Consider the following 22,119-nt stretch of genomic DNA (forward strand, 5'->3'; position numbering starts at 1 on the left):
TACTACTGAATTATAGGAGTCCCTTTTATTTTTTGGATATTGAAATATCAGATAAATGATTTGAAAACATTTTATTCCATTCTTGCCTTTTCATTTTGTTGATTGTTTCTTCGTTGTGCAGAAGATTTGTTGCTTAATTTACCTTTTAGTCTCCACAATCATCATCTTTGAATAAGCATGAGGACTATAGTCTTACAACTGTGACCCTGGAAATATCATTTAGGATTAATTTCCTTCCATATTAAAACATTCGTTGATGAGCTGCCCAGTGGAAAAAAGTTTCATTCTCTTACAGGCTTTAGCCCCACCCAGCTGATCTTTTGTATACAGAAATGTGAATGAGAACTTCCAATACCAAGTTACTAAAAGCATCTCTGCAGCCTTGCCTATGCCTTCACTTAGCCCATTTTACTTTTCACTGCAGCCTCTCTGAGATGGAGTTAGTGCTGCTGTCATTTTAAGGCAGCAAGATATCGTCAAGAAAAAACAACTCTAAAATCCATCCATCCTGTTGAAGTCAAGTGCCTAGAAAAGGCATGAATACAGAAATTTAGAGAGTCAGCTCTGCATGTTTTATCTCTTTTGGATTTCCAAGTGAGAATAATCACCAGAAAGCCTGAAGTTACCACTGATTATAATACAGTGATTTTTTTTTCTGTCTCCTATGATTTTTAAAACTTCAGTAGTGTGAACTTTGACTTACATAGCTCTTTAAGAATTTTGCAATGTCAACTGTGAAGTTTGAGCTGGATTATCTTTCTCCTGAAGGCTTCAGACATGAGCATGCTTCCAACCCAGAATTTACACTAACCTGTTTGACCGAACTCTCTGATGATTCTAGTCAACTGGAACTTCAGCATGCCAATTCTGTCCCCACTGGTAAGCTAAACTTTAGATTGATATTTTTGTGTATCTTACATCTGTATTTTCTTTAATGTCATATATGTTACAAATAAATCTTGATGTCACCTACTTTGTGGTGGTAAAACTGATGTCAATTTTAGTTTCATCAGTTGTTTTCCCTCAAAATATATAAATAAGTTTCTACAAAAAGAACAGAACATTGCCCCAGTAGAGTGAAATGCCAGAAAACAAATTTAAGGGACACAGAAAAATATTAATAGTGAAGTAGATTTTGTTTTTCTGAACTCAAGTCTATCAAGTCTTTTGTTTGGGATGATTGATAAAATCAGGGATTGTATCCATAAACTGCAGAAAAAGTCCTGCCGTCTTTCATTCATCTCTTCTATTTCAGTTTCCTTTTATATAATTATATGAAGGATAATATGTTTTCTTTACCTTCTCATTAAGAACAAAACAAATATTCCTTTTTCTTATGTTATTTTATGACCTATTTAAATTCTATATGAGCTGACAATGCTGACAGACTTCAATGTGAAAATAGTATTTTTTGATATCTGTGGGTGGTACTTACTTATCCAGCATCCGACAATTTTTATTTTAGCACCGCAGTTTTGAGGAAACAATGCTATATACTAATAGTCTGCATACATTAAGAAATTCTGTGGGTTTGGATTATAGTGAACAGCTATGAGATGTCAATAATGAATTAGTTGTGCTTTGTAGAAAAAAAATATAATAAATAAATATATTAAATAAATACTGTTCTAAAGGAAAATGCTGTTATGAGCTAGTTGTTTATCTTTCCTCATAAAAAAGACAGTACAATGAGAAAAGGAAAAGTTAAGCAAAGTCTTTATAGCTCTGGATGTTATATACAGGTCATTAATCTTTGTCCAATGAAAAAGAACTTGTAGAAATAACAAATTCTAGTTTGCAACCAGAGGAGTCTTCTAAGAAAACTTGGCATATTTATTTATTTTGAGATGAAAAGAAGTTTTGAAAAGAAGTTTTATGTGACTCCCAACCAATTGTTGATTTGTTGTCCGTACACTCTTGTTTTATATGACTTGTTTTATAATATGGGAAGTTCTATAATCAGGAGATATGACAACTTTTTAAAATTTTCTTTCACCCATACCATTATTTCTCTTTCTTAAATTGAAAGCCTTACTGGATATTGAACATACAGTTTCATAAATGGAAAAATCGAGAGTTTTTTTGTTGTTTGTTTATTTGTTGTTGTTGTTTTACAAATGAACAGTACAGTATAGTAGACTTAGACAGGAAAAAGACACATTACTTATTTTACATGTACCAGTTTAGTCATGGTTTAAATACCCATGTTCTTTTCACCATGTTTTTGTCTTCTAGTTGTCTCTGTTCCAGTTACATCTAGTCCAATAAATTCAACTGCTGCCTTTCTAAAACTGGCATTACACAGCTAGAGCTTAAGTTTGAACTCTTCCCCAGTGCCTGGAAGACACTTTCACCTCAATATCCTTGGTGGTGCCTCAAATTCAACACAAATAAACTAAACTCCCTAAAAATGCCTCCTCCTTCTTACATTCTTATTTTTGTCAATATCCCCTGAGTCACAGACATTCCTTAACATGTGTTGCAATATAAAGTACAAGGTTATTTCTATGCATATTAGTTTAATATAGGTCTTCTTTACTTCTTTGTCCATCACTATGAGCCAGTACTAAACAGGGTGTCTGGCAAAAAAGGTTCTTTATATCTTGATTCATTGACTGCCTGGCTGAGAGACTGAAATCTTGGCCCTCTTCATTTCCCTAGTTCATGCACCTGTGTAGTCTTCTATCTCATCTCAACTTCAGGTTTTCCAAAACAAGCTTCTTGTCTATTGATAGCCACACAGTAACTCCTAAGCACAAGTCTGACTTATTCCCACCTTTGTTTACAGTCTCTGTTAAGTGTACATGACCTTGTTCTAAACCTGGTGCTCTAGGATCTAAATCTTTTTCTCCCCAGAACTTTGCCGGTTTCATATAACCTACTTGTATCCTACAAGAATGATTTACACTTTTCAATTACTGTGCGTTATTTTTTTTCAAAATAATTTCTAATAAATGTTTCTCCTTCTTCTATTTCTTAAGGTTTCACTGAGAAAAAAGATATATCATCTTCTTCTTAAATGCCTGTGGTTGACTCTTTATATAAAGGAATATTTCCTATGCCTAATTTCTACAAAAAGTTTGTCCTATATATGAAAGCATTCATATTCTGGATTTTGTTGTTACAATTACATATGTCCATGGCTTCTCTTCCATTAGATGATTTTTCTTGAAGGTAACTGCCTTTTCACAATTGTTTTTGCCTATAAATCATGAGCATGTCATAAATGTGATCGAGTGACTAAATTTTAAGTGTAGTTTATCTTTTAATTCATTTCCTTTCATAGAGAATACTTGTTCAAGTCAGGTTATACATGCATTTTACCTGCCAAAATACTATGTGGAAATTACACACAATTTTTTTTTTTTTTTTTGATGATACCATCATACAGGATATTACCAGTGTGGAATTTGTCCTTCATTTAAAAATTTTATGGTGCATTGGGCATCTTAAAATCTACATTGTATGCTAGATCTTTTCCTCTATATTCAAGAGAGTCAAGTTGTATTCACTTAAAATATAATAATTGAAAAAATTATATATATATATATTTATTGAATATTTATGACTGAGAGTTAGTGCTTGGAGTGTCTATATGAAAATGAAAATGAGGTATTAGTAGAAACATCTCGGTTGTGTGACACTATGTTTTTAACATACATAAGCACATATCCCCAACATGGGAAAATAAAATACAACAGGCGAATGTTAGTCCATAGAGAGTTGAGCAGATATGTCTAAAAAGAAATGTGTTCCATTGTCAACAAAAACAGTATTTATGACTTTTATTTACATAATAACTTGAAGATAATTCATACTTTCAGAATCTGACTAGTTCTCATAAGACCTCTATGAGTTAGAGTTCATTTATCTTGAACTTTATTAAATAAGAGAATTCAAAGGCCAGAAAAGGTAATGTAATCGGACCTACAAAACACATATACATATCTAATGTGTGCCTATGTCAGTGGGGAGTGTGGTGGCAAAGACAGAGATAAGTTGAGTTGCTCTTAATCTGCTTTCTGCCTCTAAACTTAGTGTTCTTTTTTTTTCTCAGCATTGCATGGAAATTATGATTAAAAACAGTCCCATGGGATAAAAATGCTTCTTTAGGTTTCAGAAGTGTATTTCATCAGTAATCAGTAATGAGATTATAAATATCATTCCCAGATTCTGGAATGTGCTTTAAATGACTCTTTTAAGATTATGAACATCTCACATTCAGGATCATCATTTTCACCATTGTGATATTAATGATAAGCACATATATATCATTTCCTATATATCAAGCAGTGCTGTGAATGTTCTATATATGTACACATGCAGAGATGTACAGACATATGTGTACATATAAAACATATGTACATATGTACACATATGTACACATATGTCAATATATATATTTATCCCTGTTAAATAGGTAATAATAACTTCCATCACAACACAGTCTAACATATATTCAAGAATGTAGTGATTCAGCTTTTTAAAATTTGTTAATTTCATTTAATCTAGAATTTTGTATATTCTTTAGACCCTAAAATCCTTTTACATAGAACATTTCCTAACATCCTCCAAGACCTGCTTTGGAGATTTGGTGTTAAAGAAATGAATTACGCAATGCTAGTGAAGTAACTGGAGAACTCTAATAAAAAGTCAAGATAAGGTCCTGCTCAGTCACCAACAAGCAGTGTCACTTGGGGCAAAGTTTTAACATCCCTCCTGGGTGATTTTTCTAATCTCTAAAATGTCTAGAGTAGATTAGTTGATTTTAAAGGCCACCGACAGCTATAAAAAAAGCTTAATGAAAATAATTAGATGTAGAGCATTTCCAATGCACATCATTAAGCTAGATAAAGACCAGAATATAAAGAAGGGTAAAGACAAAGCCTCTGTTTACATATAATTTATAACAATAATAATGAAAGTCAGCTTATGCAAAGAATTTGATAATTGGAGTTCTTTTAAATTTGACTTGTACAATCCTTCTGTAGATCAAATCGTTTTATTACTCCCATTTTGATAAACGAAGAAACTGCATATTAGTGATATTTTACAGTGAAATTTTAGTAAGTGATAAACCAACGTGGACACAGATTTTTTCCAATTCCAAGTGTTATTGCTACTACGCTAGTACAAGTGTGAATACCGGCCTTACTAGTTACCCTGCTGCTATGGCAATAGGGAAGATGACAAAAACAGCATTTACTGTTTTATTGACAATACCATATACTTGAATGGAATAGTCTCATTTTACTCTCCTAATGTTTTAAAGCATGAAGAAGTAAAATATTAATGTAATTGTCCATCGTATTTCAAATATAGAGCTATAGATCACTAATTTACACACCAATTTGCTATTTTCAATTCAGAATGATTGAATTGAAATCTTTATAAGATATTTAGAATAACTTAATAACCTAAGTGAGACTATTTGGTGTATAGAAATGTTAATTAGCTGATTTTAAATACTATGTTAATTTTGAATGTGTCCACTGAGCCACCCCGGGGGCCCCCAAATACCATATTCTTAAGAAAGTGTTACACTATCCACTAGTAGCCAGAGGAATCAATATAAACATTTATAAACATTACCTATCCCCATTAAACCACATGATCACAACACATACACACATTTAGTATGTAATTAGTATGTATGTAGTAATTCTCTGAGAATTTGACTATATTCATCTTCCTGGATAGGTCTTGGAACCTAGAAATGACTGACCACTCTGCAGCCGTTACAGCTGTGCTAAGGTCAGCATAAAAAAAGAAAATCTTCATCATCCTGGGTGATTTGGGACTTTATGGAGTGGGCTTTGCACTGGTTATTTCTTTGTCTCAGGAAGTGAAGAACATGGTTTCTAAGGACATGCAAGGAGACCAAAAAAATAGATTCTGTTCTGTGACCTTGGAATGGAGGGTGAACATTCAGCTAGTTGCAGCCCAGAAGACCATCTCTGACCAAAAAGTAAAGGACCTGAATGGCCTTTTTTGCTTAGTTAGAAGGAATTAGAGGTCCTAACTTCTTAAGATGCTTAGAATGATGACCCGTTGCCACATGTCTAGTGAGTTTATAATGCTGCCATCATCCGCTATTTATATCTATTAGTCGTCTACTCTGTTCCTAGCTCTCTGCCACTAAGAAATGTCAAGTATCTGGATGGTCCAGCGCCTGCTCTAACTCACTCTCTAAATCTAGTTATGAAAAAAAAACTGTGTATGTGATTGAAATAGGTAACTCTTTCTTCCTGTCAGTCTCATTCAGGGCAGGAATCAGCTGGAGAATAGTGCTTTAGCAGGGTGGTTTCCAAACCCTAAATATAGTCCATGGAGCATTTGCATTAGAATCACCAGAATACTTGTGATTCCTGGGGATTCTAGGGTCCCATCCCAGATAATTCATATGTAAACTCTGTGGATACAATCAAGGAATCTAGATTTTAGAAATACCTCATTATGTTCATACACACTAAAGTTTGAAAATCAGTGCTTTGGTTAAGTGTCATTATAGGAGGACTAGCAAGAGCTTTCTACAGTGATCCTGATATTATGGCACTTGTTTCAGATAATTTCTCATCATTGTAATCTACAGCCAACTATAGCTTTTTTGTCAACAAGCTTTTATACTAAGGTTGTTAATCCATTGACATAATTGAAAGAGTGTTTTCCTTTTTCTTATATTTGCATATTACCCTCAGATAAATTCAGATCAAATGCTTCCAAAGAGCCCTCCCTCTCATTCTTTATATAAAACATCTAATTTTCCCTGTATTGGATGCCCAGAGTATCCATTTCTGTGGCATTGATATCAATGTTAAATGTTTATTTTCTGCATTTAATCTTGCATTTAAATGTTTTACTGTTAAATTTTGGATATAGCTTTCAGCTTTCAGTGCAGTTTTATCAAATAGAGCATAAACTCCCACTGGATAAGGGATATCTTGTACTTCTCTTCAATTCCCTTAAGGAGAGACCACCAGAGAGCTCTATGAACTGAGGAGCTGAATTGCTTATTTCTAATATGACTTTACAAAGATGGGCCAATTGATAGAAGCCTTCACTTCCTTTGTGGAATTTTTAATATAACTCTGATCTCTTAATGGCTCTGCCTAGGGGCCTTCAACTCATCCTGTCTTAAGAAGAACAATCTAAGTTCATATAATATGCATACTTTGGCTGCCATGGTAAAATGAAAAGTTAATGCTAATGTGATGTTGTAAAATGAAATAACCCCAACAACCATCATTTCTTTAAATGCCTGCTGAAGATATTCTACTAGGATTGGGTACATCTATTATAATTCATAATGATAAATTAAAAAATGGCCTTTCTGATAACATACAGGGTGTGCTAATGGAAGTATTGATAAGTGACCATTGCATACTATGTAATACCTTGTGGAGTTGACTAAACTAGATGGAGATAGAGATTAACACAAATACATAGATTTATCTCAAAGGAAACATGTCTTCCTGATAGCAGATGAACGAATATTACTCTGTTTTTTTGTTTGTTTGTTTGTTTGTTTGCTTTAGAATAGGCCTCAGTACCTTAGTTTATACAGCACTTCGTACAGAAAATCAAGGATTCTGGTGAAATGTTTATGATGAGATTCTCAGGTTGGCATGGTGAAATACAGCCACAGTCTTTATTCATAAAGCTCTTTCTGGGAAGGAGTTTACGAAGGGCTCTCTGTAAAATAATGGGTGAGTTATCTTAGGGTATAAAATCAGGTATGCTACTGATAATTTATAACCGGTTATAAAAGGTACTTAACTTGCAAGCATTATTCTCTTCTAAAGTACAATAGATTCTAGAATCTAGAAATCACTGTCACAGCTTGATAAGATTTTAAGCTAAGTTTTCAGGAGGAAAAAAAAAAATCATAGAACGTGCTGATTATCAGCATGAAAAGAGAAATAGCGGCTGCTGCTGACTCCAGAGTCATGTTGCTTCTGCTGAGACTGCAAAGCTTTCCCCTCTGCTCTAACCCCAGAGTACACCGAAAATCATTGAGTAAACAGGAAGAAGACACAGCAATACCCCTCTAGCCCAACCCTCTCCCGTGATTGGTTTCTTCCTGAGTCACAGCTGAACTTCTGCTCTGGAGTGGAAAGAGCTTCACGAGAGAGGCACTGGCCAAGAATAGTCAGTGGGTGAACCCAGCCAGAGAAAGCCACTCCAAACCTGTTTCCTTAGTTGAAAACAGGGGACTTGCAGAGTACATTCTCTGAACCTCTTTCAAAGATTCTCTGATTTAATTTTATAGGCATTTACTTAAAAAAAGGGTGGGGGGCCCTATCGGGAGGGTCCAGCAAATTCTGTAAGTCACCATAATTTCTGATTGCTTTACTGCTTAAAATAAATTTGCACACTGGGAAAACTCATCAATGCCTTCTGATACCCCAGCTTCCTATGGCTGTGTATGGTCTCATGCATCACTGTTGGGCTTTTTCAAAGCTCATTGTGCTACATAACATGGGGATACTTTTCATGTCCTCAAGAATGTTGGAAAAACCACTGCTTGGTCCCTTGAGTCAGCTGTGGTAGATCCTATTATTCAGAGTGGTGTTTTGCTTATTTTTAGATGACCAATGAACTACTTACATTTCCCATGTTTGTATCGTATTTTCACATCCTTAACTTTCAGCTTTCATTTTGCTTGTCCTTTGCTTTTTCCTGCTGTATAATTTGAGTTCTCAAAAGCTAAATATACTCATTTGTGTTCTCTGAAAATTCTATATAGAAAATTCCTGCTCTAAGTTATGAGTAGAAAAATATATAAACTACAAATATAATCTTAGATTTAATGTTCCTACATTCTACTTTTTATAAGTTAATCCAGAAGACTGTGGCATTTATTTTTACAGTTTTTTGAGCTGCACATTTTAACTGAACACTGACTGATTGCTATAGAAGGAGTTGTCTACATAAGAATATCCCTATAAAATAATCCAGTATCTTCATGTAAATTAAAATTGCTATTCTGTATAAACAACCACAGAGAGGTAATTGCTTAGACCCTAGTCAAGCTAGAATTCAGAGGTTGCTCTGTTACGATTTAGTTGTGTGATTTCTGTCAATCAGAAAATTCAGTGAATATCTGTATGTTTCTATTTCCTGATATATAGTAAGGGTATGCAAATCTCTACCTCACAGAGTAGTTAAGAATATTAAGTGAAACAACGATAAAACATTCAGCAAAATAATAGTAAATATCTAGGAAATGCTGTTATTCTAAGTATATATTATTGGATAGCTATATTACAATAGTATTCCAGAATGTGATGATTGACCATGTTCTGGTGATTACAGTTCATATGAGGCAAATCGCAGAATCTATGTAAGGTAAACTGAGCTGCTAAGATTCAAGTACAGTTGTCCACAGGAACACATGACTATGCAGAGAATAAAAGTCACAAACTTCAGGAGCATTTGTTTTATTTGCTAAATTATCCCATTAATGCTTAATATTAAAATAAAGGTGGGTTTGGTAGGATGTAGAATAACTACCTAAATTAATTTTTGTAATCAAATACCAGACTGCAAAGAAAACTGTTCTCCTAGAGATGTGTGTGAGCACTCACTTTTCTCTAACAGGAGAGACATTTCTAGGGGAAAATTTGTGAGGCACTGGAAAGAAAACAGGTGTTGGTTGCATGAGAACCCTGGTGTCAGTTGGCTGCTTGGTCAGTGATGTCTCATAATGCCGGAGGGTGCTCAGTGCATTTGGTGAGGCCAGGAGTCTGTCCTGGATCCAGTGAGGCTCTGCTAGTTTTAGCACTGACATCCTGAATCAGTGTTCTCTTCTCAGGGTGTCATTGGTTTTCGAAAGCAACTGGGAATTTTACTTTACTTCATTGAGAGTTGGGAAAGGGAAACCTTTTTGTGTGTGCTCGAAATTAAACTTCTGTATTTTGTTCCCACTCCCGATAAAAGTAGGCAGAGGTAAAGTCTTCCCTGTGTTCATCTTTAAAAGATTATCTAGCCTTTAGAGGTGAGATGCCTTATCTGAACATTGAATAGTGCCCTGAGCAAGGAGGCGGAGATATTAGAGACAATCATGTATTATCTAGATTAACTTGACTAACCTCATAGATGGGAAGAGATAGATTCACAGGCTTCTCTTATATGAGAATGTGAGAGTGAGGTCAAAAAAGCATGATGAGTAGCTTGCCTAATATTACACAGATGATTTGATATAGAGGTCAGTCTGTAATTTTCTCCATCCTGTATTGTCAGGCCCTCATGTGTCTTCTAACTCCTCTGGGTCATCATGATAAAGGATAGCTGGACTTTGCCATATAGAACACCTCTTGCTATGACTCACACATAGATTTTAGAGCTTGGGAAGGTTACTTAATATTTCTCTGCCTATTCTTAGTGGGATACCTGCTTCATAGAATTGAACATGGGATTGAGAAAATATTTGAAAAAAATGCCTTCTGGAGGGACAGGGTTTAAAATGTATATTTAATGGATATGAGATGTCTCCTCTTTTCCTGCTTCCAGCATTCTGCCTACTCTATTACTCGCTTGTGTCTTCTCAACTCAAAAATTGTTGGGCCGTTCATATGAGTTGCTGTGAGGATTGGAGGTAATAAATCTAAAGTCAAAGTGTTCTACAAATACACACATCACTGTGACTTTTCTAATTAATTCTTGCAGCCACATGATTTTTAAATCAAACTTTCTTGAAAGTGATTTATGATTAATTTTAAAAAAAATTAAAGATCTGGGGGTATTGGTCTAAATGTCTCTTGTAATGTAAGAACTCTGATCTCATCATTCATCAGCTTATTTTTCATTACCACTGAAGAAATTATCATTCCCCTCTATCTGTCCTGCTGCTATTTTCTTCAGAATCCTTATCTGATGCCAGAGTAGTTAAGTACAATTCAGTGTCTCATAGTTCTTCTTTGCCACTGAATATTTGGCTCTCACCAGTCAGATTTCAGAATTTAGGCTCCATTTCCAAGGCCACCGTGGAGAAAAGTCTCAAAACAAAAGCATGTAAAGAAGTGAGTTCTGTAGCAGATCCAAGAGCATGGATTTTAGAAGTCACCCGATACATATAAATGCTATGTATTTTGTAATTTCTGGCAAAAACACAATAATCACAGAGAGTTTGGTCATTTTTTGTGTTGTTTTGCCTTGGAAGCCTAATGAAACTTTTCTCAGGAATTTGTCTTATAACCTTATCATAGTTACCCTTTAAATGATTAATTGTTAAAAAATAAAGTTCCATTAGCTCCAACATATGCAGATACTTTAAAATTTGAGTTAAAAGGGGCATTTTATGACAGACAAATGGTGAGGAGAATAAGTGGAATTAATGGGAGTTCAAATGTATACATTGTTTATTACCTATGGGTCAACAATATAACATAAGTCCTGCTAAAATGTAAGACATTGTACAGGTTAGGAATTAGGGGCAACTGGGTGTCTCAGTCAAAGTGTCCAACTCTTGATTTTGGCCTAGGTCATGATCTTAGGGTCTTGAGATAAACCCCACATCAGGCTCTGGGCTCAGCAGTTAGTCTGCTTGAGACTCTCTCTCCTTTTCCTCTTCTCCACATTCTTTCTATCACTCTCTCTGTCTCTCAAATAAATAAATCTTCAGGAAAAAACAAAAAGTTAGGAATTACTTAAAAGGAGACTAAAACATGGAGTCTGCTCCTAGTGTTAGAGAGGACATTCATTCATTACATTAATATTTACTGAGTAACCATATATACAATGTACCTATACACATACATACAAAATAGTTTTGTAATATATATACAACCTATTTTGGTACACACCATCAATGTATTTACCGTGTGAGCACAGCTGATATCAACTCTGTTCTCCCTAATATCCCAGCACTCAGTGGCATCCCTCGTCCCATTCTCATCTATGAGTGCCCCGTAGTAAGTAAGGTCATTCTTCAGTCTTAGGTTTGTGTTCTCATCTCATCCTGAATGTCGTCAGTGTTAGAATCTTTAGTGATAGATGCTTGCAAAGAAGGAATAGGCAGCCATGGACAAAAGGAGAGTCTGCATGGAGAATTTTGCAATATATTCTCTATGTAAATATGTCCATGTCAAGTTTAATTTTAGTCTTTAGTTTTCTGAAAGTTAAGCTCAGAAAGAGTCTTCTCCATGGCTATAAGCCATGTTTCAATGTTTCTGTGTCAGAATATCTGTTGATTTGTGTTAGTCTTCCCCTACTGTTTCTTTCTATTGTACATTCTCATGGGTCTTGGTCACCATTTTAATCCTCACCCATACGAGACTCCTCATCCCCCACAAATATCACATTATGTTCTGCATCCTCTGTCCCCATGTCATCTCACTCAACCCACCTGGTAGAGCATCTGTGCCTTTTGTGTAACTCCAGCCTTTGTAATACAGAATACCCTCATCAAATTATGGGAACCATCACAAATGACTGGTTAATGAGCAGTGTTCTTCTAGTGAAAGTGGCAGGTATCAGAGAACAATAAGGGATTTAGGATGGTTCTGGAAAGTCAAAATAGAATTTTAATATTGTACCTCAGTCACATGATGAATTAATAAATCTTGCTAAGCTCTAACACAGGATATTATACTGTTTCTTAGTGTAAGAGTTTTCTGCCATGCAGTAAACTTTGGAATTTAAGTCTTATAGCTCACAGAAGTTGCTTGTAAATTGGGGCTGATCACTCAGGGAAAAAAGAGGCAACTATTCATTGTAGCACATGCCAAAGGAAAAATCAATGATAAAGGATATATGTTTTGAACTTCCAGAAGAAATAGATTAATGTAACTCAACAAGAATAGAAAAGGAAAGAAATTTTAAGCAGGGACAGACTGAAAGAAAGGAGGAAGGCATTCCTAGAAAATGAATTGACATAGATTGACCACAGTATACGGTGTCATAAAGTATTTATTTGTGTGTCTGTGCATTCATGTGTTTCTTTATTTTTTGCCACAATTACTTCCATACTTCTAGTATGAATACTATGGATTTTTCTTAGAGAATCAACCCCGTTTCTCCTCTTTATAGTAGGTCATATCGTTTGTGCCCCTACTTTAAGATGTGCCTTAGGCTAGCCTTCCTTCCAATTATTTAGGTTATTGGACTAATGAATTCCTTATGGGATAGTGTTCATTTGATTTGATTCTTGTATCTATTACAGTAGGAATAGTTCTCATTTCTAGTTTTTGGTAAGGGAGTGACAAGAAAAGTCCTGCGTGGCGAGAGTGAAAGATGTATGTTGCACGATAGGGGAAGGTAAATTAAGTATAGGTAGAATAGTAGGCCTCAATGCTAAATGAATAGCATTGACCAGTACAGTTGGTAGACACCTTGCTAATTCTAGGAGACCCGTTTTAGCTTTCCCTACTTTTTAAAGTCAAGGCCTTGGTAACATTAGTCTGGGGCTACAGCCAAACCATCATTCTTAAGGAAGTCTGGAAACTGTGGCCTTAACCTCTGCTCTCAAGGTTCCTGGCTCTATACTCTTTTGCAGTTAAAATAGATAAAAACTAAGCCTCATATAGAAGTTTAATGTGTCCCCAAGGCAACATTGAGATTTTCTCTTCCTCCCATTAAGAGAAATTTTTATTTAATTTGTAGGAGGAGGAGGAAGTGGCTAATCTTAGGCTGTTTACAGAAACTCCTCCAGGGGTCTCAGAGTGGCCTAGCCTGTCTGGTTTGTTCTATTTCAGGGTGGAATCCATGTGGGTCCTTCATGTTCCTGTTTTTCATTTCATGCAGGGACCAGACCTAGGCGTAAATTTGTACGTGCATAACCACTGAGAGATGTCATGTTTAACCATCTGGCTAGAAAGTGGGCTAAAGATTCTTCTTCTCTGAGAAGCTGTGGCTACAAAAATGATTGATTTTTTTTTAATGATTTTATTTATTTATTTAACAGACAGAGATCACAGGCAGGCAGAGAGGCAAGTAGAAAGAGAGAGAGGGAAGCAGGCTTCCTGCTGAGCAGAGAGCCTGGTGCGGGACTTGATCCCAGGACCCTGAGATCATGACCTGAGCCAAAGGCAGAGGCTTAGCCCACTGAGCACCCAGGTGCCTCAGACGTTGTTGATATTAATGACTTCCTGCGTTTCTATATATTCAGATTACCATAGGGGTTAAAAGTCAATATGGATTTTATTTTCCTTAGATGAAGAAATGGATTTTTTTTTTTCGGTAAATGGTTTTAGGACAAAATATATTAGGCCTGTCTTGGCAGTTATGGTGTATAACAGTTGCAGTAGAACCCATTTCCCCCTTGTTTATGGGAACTGTTAACAGTTTCTTCTAAGAAACCTTACTTTGTCACATTCTAATCATGATGTTAATGGATAAAACTCTCTCAGAGTGCTTGACTTATGACCATAGAGTATCCTACGGATTTAGAAGGGAGAATAAGCCTGTCCAATCATAGTGGAATTTAAGACCTTAGTTAGAAATACTCAGCTTGGGGAAAGGGTATGAGGCTGGTACTGAGCCTTGGGCAAATATAAGGCGAGAACCTGGTGTTATCGGCGACTATCTGTGGAGACTATAGAAAACCCAGAGGAAGCAGAGCCACAAGAATGGCATTACTATAAAGTTAGAGTATGAATCAGGTTCTAACTGAAGCTAATCTGAACCTGGAGCTCAGTCAAATTAAGTCCATTATGTTTTCCTAAGCCAGTTTATATCAGGATTTATGTAGCTATTTTAGTCTGGTGCTACAGGAAATATTTTCTCCCTCTGCCACTTCCCTTTGAAACCTCTTTCTTTTTCCTTAAAATTTCTCTCAAGTACACTTCAAGTATTTCTTCCTCTTTGGAGCTTTTTTTTTTTTGACACAGCTTGGAAGTTTGTTATTCTGTTATAATCTTTATCATGAAAAACAGTGATATATTTGCTTATCTGTATCTCTCATGGTGAAAAGTACTATAATTCATTTCACATTTATTCTATGTTACATTTTATTAAGCTTTGGGATATGGGGCTGAACAAGACAAACATTGTGTGTGCACTGTGTAAGGGCTTTTCTTATATACAACAGACGCTTGCAAAATACTGAATTAGTATGCAATACAAAACATTCATTTCTGAATCTTTTTTGACTAACATCACTCCACGAAGATCTTAAATCTTCTGAATATCCACCATTGCCTTTATTTCTTAACATTTTGAGAGCTGATGCTTCAGTTTCAAAAGACATATATCTCAGATCTTCAAAGAGTTCCCAAATCAAAACTGCAGAAATATTTACCAAAGCAGATAAAATTCCCTGTGAATCATAAAGTCCTTAAAAGTTAAATTTATAACTCCATGTAGACACAGTCCATGCTTGCCATCTTTTTAATTTTCACTATCATTTTATTGTTTATGTTGTAAAAAAAAAAATTACAGTGACTAGAGAACTAATTTAAATGGTTTACAAAATACTTTTTCTTATTTCCATACACAGCAGACTATAGATTGTGTTCAAGTGATAGATCAATACTGAATTTGACAATTAACTCTTAAGAGCATCTAAAGCTATTCTGCCCAGGCCAAGAACCAAGAAGGTATTATATATATTGGCTTTATTTTTTAATGTAACCTACTATCTTCAGTTGGACTTTTATGCTGCCTTATGCCAGGGTCCATTTTTTCAAAAGAAATGTTTGCGTATATGACTTTTCAAGAATTGTCATTTACTTAAATGGTGAATGGAGGAAAGATGAGGAGAGAAAAATATCATGCGTTCATGCTGACTTTGATCTAAACCTAAATGACTCATACTATTCAATTTTGCAAGATAATAAATCACAAGTGGAATTATATTGTGTATTTTCAATGTGGTCAAGAATATAAAATCCATGAATTTCAAGTTCATAAATACCATTATGGTGGAAGAGTAATATACCCATTCAGTGAAATTCTTAAGTTACTTGAAGGGATAAAGATTTGTATATTCAAACTATGTAAGTAAAATATCAATAAATATTTATAGTATATTTTTTAGTAAAATACTTAGTAAATAATTTGGTGAAAAATAAGTAAAATATTACTTTTTATTCTGTGTTTCTCACATATAGAAGTTATATTTTTATTACTGTCCCTCAGAGCCTTGCAGGTCTCAACATATAGCTTATCAAATGAAAGCTTGACCACTCATAAAACCCTATGGGAGTTGTACTGGTAATTTTAGGCAAAACAGTCTCATTTATGCTCATAATCTGTTGCTACCATTGCATTCATTTATGAAAGAGCCATTTAAAAGTTTGGGCTGTAGCTGATGTTGGAACGGAATGAAACAAAATGATCCCCTAGAGATTGCGTTCAAGATACTAGCTTCCTTAGCTTTAACCTACCTACTCATATAATTGGTTGGATCTAAGATAAGACAATCAGCAATTAAAATTTCATAGAAGTATCTTATCCAAAACTTATAACTGTCCTCAAATAATCTCCTAAATTCTACTTATTTTCAGAATGCCATTTTTTTAATATTAAAAAGTACTCTTTAGAATCTTATATATGGATCTTAACCAATGCTACATTCACTGTTTACTGGAAGACAGCCACTTAAATTGCCTGTTAAAATGCAACACAATTAGTGTTATAGTAAACTTATGAATACTGTGTTGGAGAAACAGTTATGGGAGTGATGAATTCTGACAGAAGTAGGAAGAAAGCTACAGAGAAAGTAGCTTAATGGAGGAGACATTTGTACAAACTCCTCATGAGTACAATTTTTCCATAAACTTGAAGTTTAAGGAGAAGAGGTAGTACAGGTAAAGGAACATCATGGGCAACCACAGAAAGACATGAGAAAGCAACTTAACAGTTGAGAGAGTAAAATCAGTCTTTAAAGCCATCCCCCAAACCACGAGAAATACTAAATAATAATTCCTCTGAATTTTTAGAATGTTTTATATATTTGGTAGAAAAGTTATTTTTTGTTTTGTTTTGTTTATGAGCTCCTTAAGACAACTCCCTTTGTCAAACTCTGTGTTCTTAAATGCAGGGGCCAGTTTTAATTTATCCAGCAAAACATACAGCCCTTGGCAGCCATTCAGCATAGTTGTCAACTGAATAGTGATGTAGCTGGAGTGTGGGTTGTGTGAGACAGAGATTGGAAGATAAGGAGGTTAAGTTGGGCCAATTTGCAATGGGATTTGAATGTCAAAACAAGCAGTTTAGCCTTTATTCTTTCAGGGAAGATAAGCCACCAAATGTGTTTGAGCAGGTTAGTGGTGATCAGAGCTGTGCTGTTGATATTGCCAAAAAAAAAAAAAAAAAAAAAAGAGAGAGAGAGAGAGAGAGAGAGAAGATATTGATTTTCTCTAGTCTCAGAATTAAGGCTCATTTTCTTGCTCCAATTTTTTAGTATATGTGCTGCCGAAGCGAGTACCGATTGTCTTGATAAAAGTATTTTAACTTGGTCACACACAACTCTTAGCTTTTTTTGTTTCAGTTTTTTTGTTTTGTTTTGTTTTGTTTTGAATAATTAGGAGGTTCCTGAGAGAATAGACACTGATTTATGAGTAAGAGGTCATTATCTGAACAATGGGTATTTTGGTGTATGGTTAGCATCAACTGGAACAGATATTCCCAGAGGAAGGCTCCTTATTCTAGAAACTTCCTTTGAAACCTGAAGAAGTTAGTGGGTTGACTACCACGTAGTTTTGAATATGCTATTTTTAAGTATAAGAGCCAATCATTCTCATAGGCATTAAATTGTAGTCATATTTCCAAGTAAAACAGCAGTTACATTAAAGCTACCAGTCTATGTGAAAGAAGCGATTGCCTAAGACCCATACTGAAGTTGAAGCTTTGTATTTGTCCTCTGCTAGTAATTTTTACTCCTTCACATGTTAAAGGAAAACCCAGAAACCTTTTAAGAAAAATGGAGTTACACCATTTTATATAGAAAGGGCAAAGAAAGCAAGAGATGTTGATAACCAGTAACAGTATATTATAGTTTCCAAACTACAATTCAAGTTTTATGGTTTAGTTTTCTATTGACTGTATCATAGAAACTTAATTTTAAGCTATTTCTGATTGAGATGAAAAAATTACCAAACATAATTTGTACATTGTAAATTTGATTTAATTAGTAATTTGCAACTATTTAAATATATGTTTATATGGTTATAATACTCTTTTAATTTCTAAATTACTGATTTGAACTTTTAGTTTGTATTACTTGAATCTTCCACAAATGGAGACAAATGTCAGCTTTCCCTGATTTCCTCACATGATACAAGATTCAATCCATTCTAAATGAAAATAGTACATTATAAATACTACATAGATAGAATTCTTCTTAAAAAAATAAAAAATATGGTATGTGTTAATAAGCTTGGCCTGTGTTTCTGAGTAAACTTTTATCTTTATTTCCATTTTCCCTGTTTCTATAAACATAACATCAACACTGTTTCTTTACTGGGTAGTGTCAGAAGAACTTAGCGTATGTTTTAACATCAACAAACATCCCCAAGGAAGAGATAAGGTGGTATGTAGAGAACATTAGCATAATTATTATTTGACAAATGAAAATGATTTTCTGCTCCTGGTACAAAGTTCTTTCATAGACTGAAAAGGTAAATGTGTACAAAGACAAATTAATCAAAATATTCTCAATCAAAATGGTCTAGTTCAAGGTTAGTAAGTTATTTATTCTCATTTATAGTATAGTTGTACTGAGATTTTGACATGCTAGGGCATAATGTTCATTGAAACATTATTGGGTATTGAGCAGATGAATGAACATACAGGAAAGGAGCATTTTAGTGTGATGCTGTACTTTTGCTTTATTCATTTAAAAACTGTTATCTCACTTAATCAGACTTAATTTCTAAAATAAAGCCAAATTAATCAGAAATATAGTACCTAGAGAAGTCATCTTACAAGTATTAAGTGTTTTAAGAAATTAAAGCTTGGGGCATCTGGGTGGCTCAGTCATTTAGGTATCTGCCTTTAGCTCAGGCCATGATCTCAGGGTCCTGGGATTGAGCCCCTCATCTGGCTCTCTTCTAAGCGGGGTGTCTGTTTCTCCCCCTGCCCTCGCTTGTTCACTCTCTCTCTCTTTTTCTTTCTCCAATTAACAAATAAAACCTTTTAAAAAAGAAAAAAAAATAAAGCTTATTTTAAAAAATATAAATCACTTGCCATAAATCAGATTTTTAAATGCATAGATAATATTCTAAGCTATTAGGTTGTTTGTTTTTTTCCCCTATAATCTCTTGACATTGGAAAGAAAAAGCTCAGCAATGCTTCTCCTGTATCTGTAGGCTGATTGCTTCATTAAGTGTTAAGGTGAGGGTTTAAATCCACATACCTCTCTTTACCAAGCATCTTGCGTGAACCAGTGCCTTCGACTTCTCTGTTCCTTCAAAGATTCTTCATCTTTAATAATAATAACAACAATAATAATTCATTAAGACTTTACTCAGTGCCAGCCACTGTTCTGCATGCTTTTTCTAATTTACTTTATTTAGTCCTCATAATGGCTCAGGGAGGAAGTTACTGTGATTACAGAGAAAAACAACTGAGGCACAGAGATGTTAGACAGGTTGCCCAAGACCACATAATTTGTATGTGATATAGCGGGTCGGGATAGAGACAGTTAATTTGGTGGTAATACTTACACTAGATTACAACAAGCTCTGTCAAATGTGGGACTAGTAGAAGTGACCTTAGGGCACTTTATTTTTATTAATCTATTCCGTAATAGGTTGACATTGAAATCTCTATGAACCAATAATATCAAAAGGTCTTCAAATGGATGCATGGTTAAAGATATATAATACCAAGCCTATTACACTTTATTTGCTGAGCATTGAAAATGGAAGCTCCCCACAGAGAGCCACAACTCCATAGATCATTTAGTTGTAGAGAATTTAGTGATTTGTGAAATATTAAAATGTCAAAACTAAAAATATTTCCATAAGTTATAAAAGTATTATTAACCTTCCTTGATGGGGAAAAAGTAGTCTAAGGTATTCAAAGCACCTTTTTAAAGACTATTTTGATTAACATTTTAAAAGTTATGTATAAATATTTATTGAGCTTTGTGCATGCACACACACACACATATACATACATACATATTAAAAAAAAAAAAAAAAAGCAGTTAGCATGTTTTTGCCTTGGATCTGAATGAGGCAGCAGCCTTGGGTAGAGCTGTCTTGAGATAACATAGTCAAAACAAGAAGGGCATCAAGGCCCATCTTTTGTCTTGTATTTTCAGTTTTCTGATTCATTGTTTGTTTCATTTTATAGCCTCTAAAGAATAAATGAGGGGAGTGCCTAGCTGGCTAAATTGGTAGAGCATGTGGCCCTTGATCCTGGGTTGTGAGTTTGAGCACCATGTTAGGTGTAGACATGACTTAAAAATAAAATCTTGGAAAAAAAAAAAGGAAAGAATATGTGAGATCTTGAAGTTGTATTCTAATCCTTTGCTTCAATGTAATCGGAATAATTTTGCTCTCACAAGTTCGGTATGATCATTAAGTGACCTGATATGCAAATGCTGGGTAAACTGTAAAAACAATAACTACATAATAAATCATGAACTGATTTGGTTGGTAGGAGTAATTATACTAATAATAATAGCAGAAATTTAATGAGAGTCAACACCAGATGCACTTTACTTTGTACAAAGACTTTTGGTGTTGCTTTATCACAACTGGAGAGCAAATTCTATTTTAGTACACCAATGGATTCTTCTCATATTTCATAGAGGAATTATATATTTTTTTAAAGATTTTATTTATTTATTTGAGATACAGAGATCACAAGTAGGCAGAGAGGCAGGCAGAGAGAGAGGAGGAAGCAGGCTCAGAGAGCCTGATGCGGGGCTCGATCCCAGGACCCTGGGATCATGACTTGAGCTGAAGGCAGAGGCTTTAACCCACTGAGCCACCCAGGCGCCCTGAGGAATTATATTCTTGACAAGGTCATGAGCTGACTTTAAAGTTCAAGTGTGATATGTCCATGATTCAGAGGACAGAAAAACCATGTTTACAGTGGGTCTTAGGATGAGTGAATTGGGCTAAAAATATTCTTTCGAAGTTTAAGGCAAAAAGCTTTATCAACTAGACTAGCCAGTTAAGGAGTTTCCCATACCAAGCGCACCTAAAATCCAACTGACCTTTCTCATTAGTGGTTTTCAAACATTTCTATATTTGTCCATAAAGAGAACCAATCTCCAGGTACTGAGATGTCCCTTAAATGAATGTTTGGTGTTCATACCTCCCAGCCACTGAGCTCTCAATGATAGTAACATGCTATTCTAATAGGATCTTAACTTTGGGGCCACCCTCCTAGGAATAGTTTTCTCTATTGGAGCAGGGAAAGCAGAAATACAGCACTGCTGACCAAACCAATGCACATGCGATCAGGAATTATCTAGAAACAAACACTAAAAGGAGCATGTATGACAGAAGCAAAATGTAAGTGGTGTACACAAATGTTAAGCATCTACTCTTTTCTGTTGAGATTGGGAAGAAAGCAATTCTGCATTTTCTGAAGAGATCCTTGATTTCTGGAAAGTATTAAGCTTTTAGATTCCAGTTACAACTTGAGCTCTCTTTTCCAACACCTAATGTATGAAGAATCATACAAAATTCAAGATTATAACAATCTCTGTAAGACTGTGTATCATAGTTAAAGCAGTACCTTTTTGTGGAGGTAGATTTATTTTCTATGGCATTCTGCAACTGAGAATTGAGGACTCTGTTAAGAAACCATCTACCTCCTCTCTCATTTGATATGGGCTGATCAAGTGCTACAAACGTTTTAGTGTGAAGAATATTAACTTATTCTATGTGAATATGATGACAGCTAATAATTAAATAAATTTAATAAATGAATTCATAAACCATTGCCTCAGCCAATAAATTCTAGCTTCCTCCTTGACTAGAAAGAGTGAATTTATTGATGTTGTTTTTTTATATTCCTAATCTCTGTTAAATATAAATCTCCCTGTGGCCAAAATGGTGGTCTTCTAGTCTTCTAGTCTTCTATCGTTCCTCCTTGACAGTTTCTCTCTTGGGAAAAAAATATGTATCTGCTACATACTCATGTGGTATAATATAAACTACAATAAAATTTTATCTTAATTCAAATTAAATCTCTCAAATATATGTAGTTGCACAA

General features: G+C 34.8%; 1 protein-coding gene across 1 annotated transcript in view; it reads left to right on the forward strand.

Moving 5' to 3' along the window:
• The first annotated feature begins 363 nt into the window (after positions 1-363).
• ANO3 (anoctamin 3) overlaps positions 364-22,119 on the forward strand; it is a 407,782-nt gene continuing 386,026 nt past the window's right edge. Inside the window, exon 1 of the mRNA XM_082682805.1 lies at positions 364-879. Coding sequence (XP_082538931.1) covers positions 726-879 — 154 coding nt within the window. The 5' untranslated portion in view covers positions 364-725. The remainder of the gene's footprint in view (positions 880-22,119) is intronic.

This window comes from Mustela nivalis (assembly GCF_964662115.1).
Source record: "Mustela nivalis genome assembly, chromosome: 9".
Classification (NCBI taxonomy): Eukaryota; Metazoa; Chordata; class Mammalia; order Carnivora; family Mustelidae; genus Mustela; species Mustela nivalis.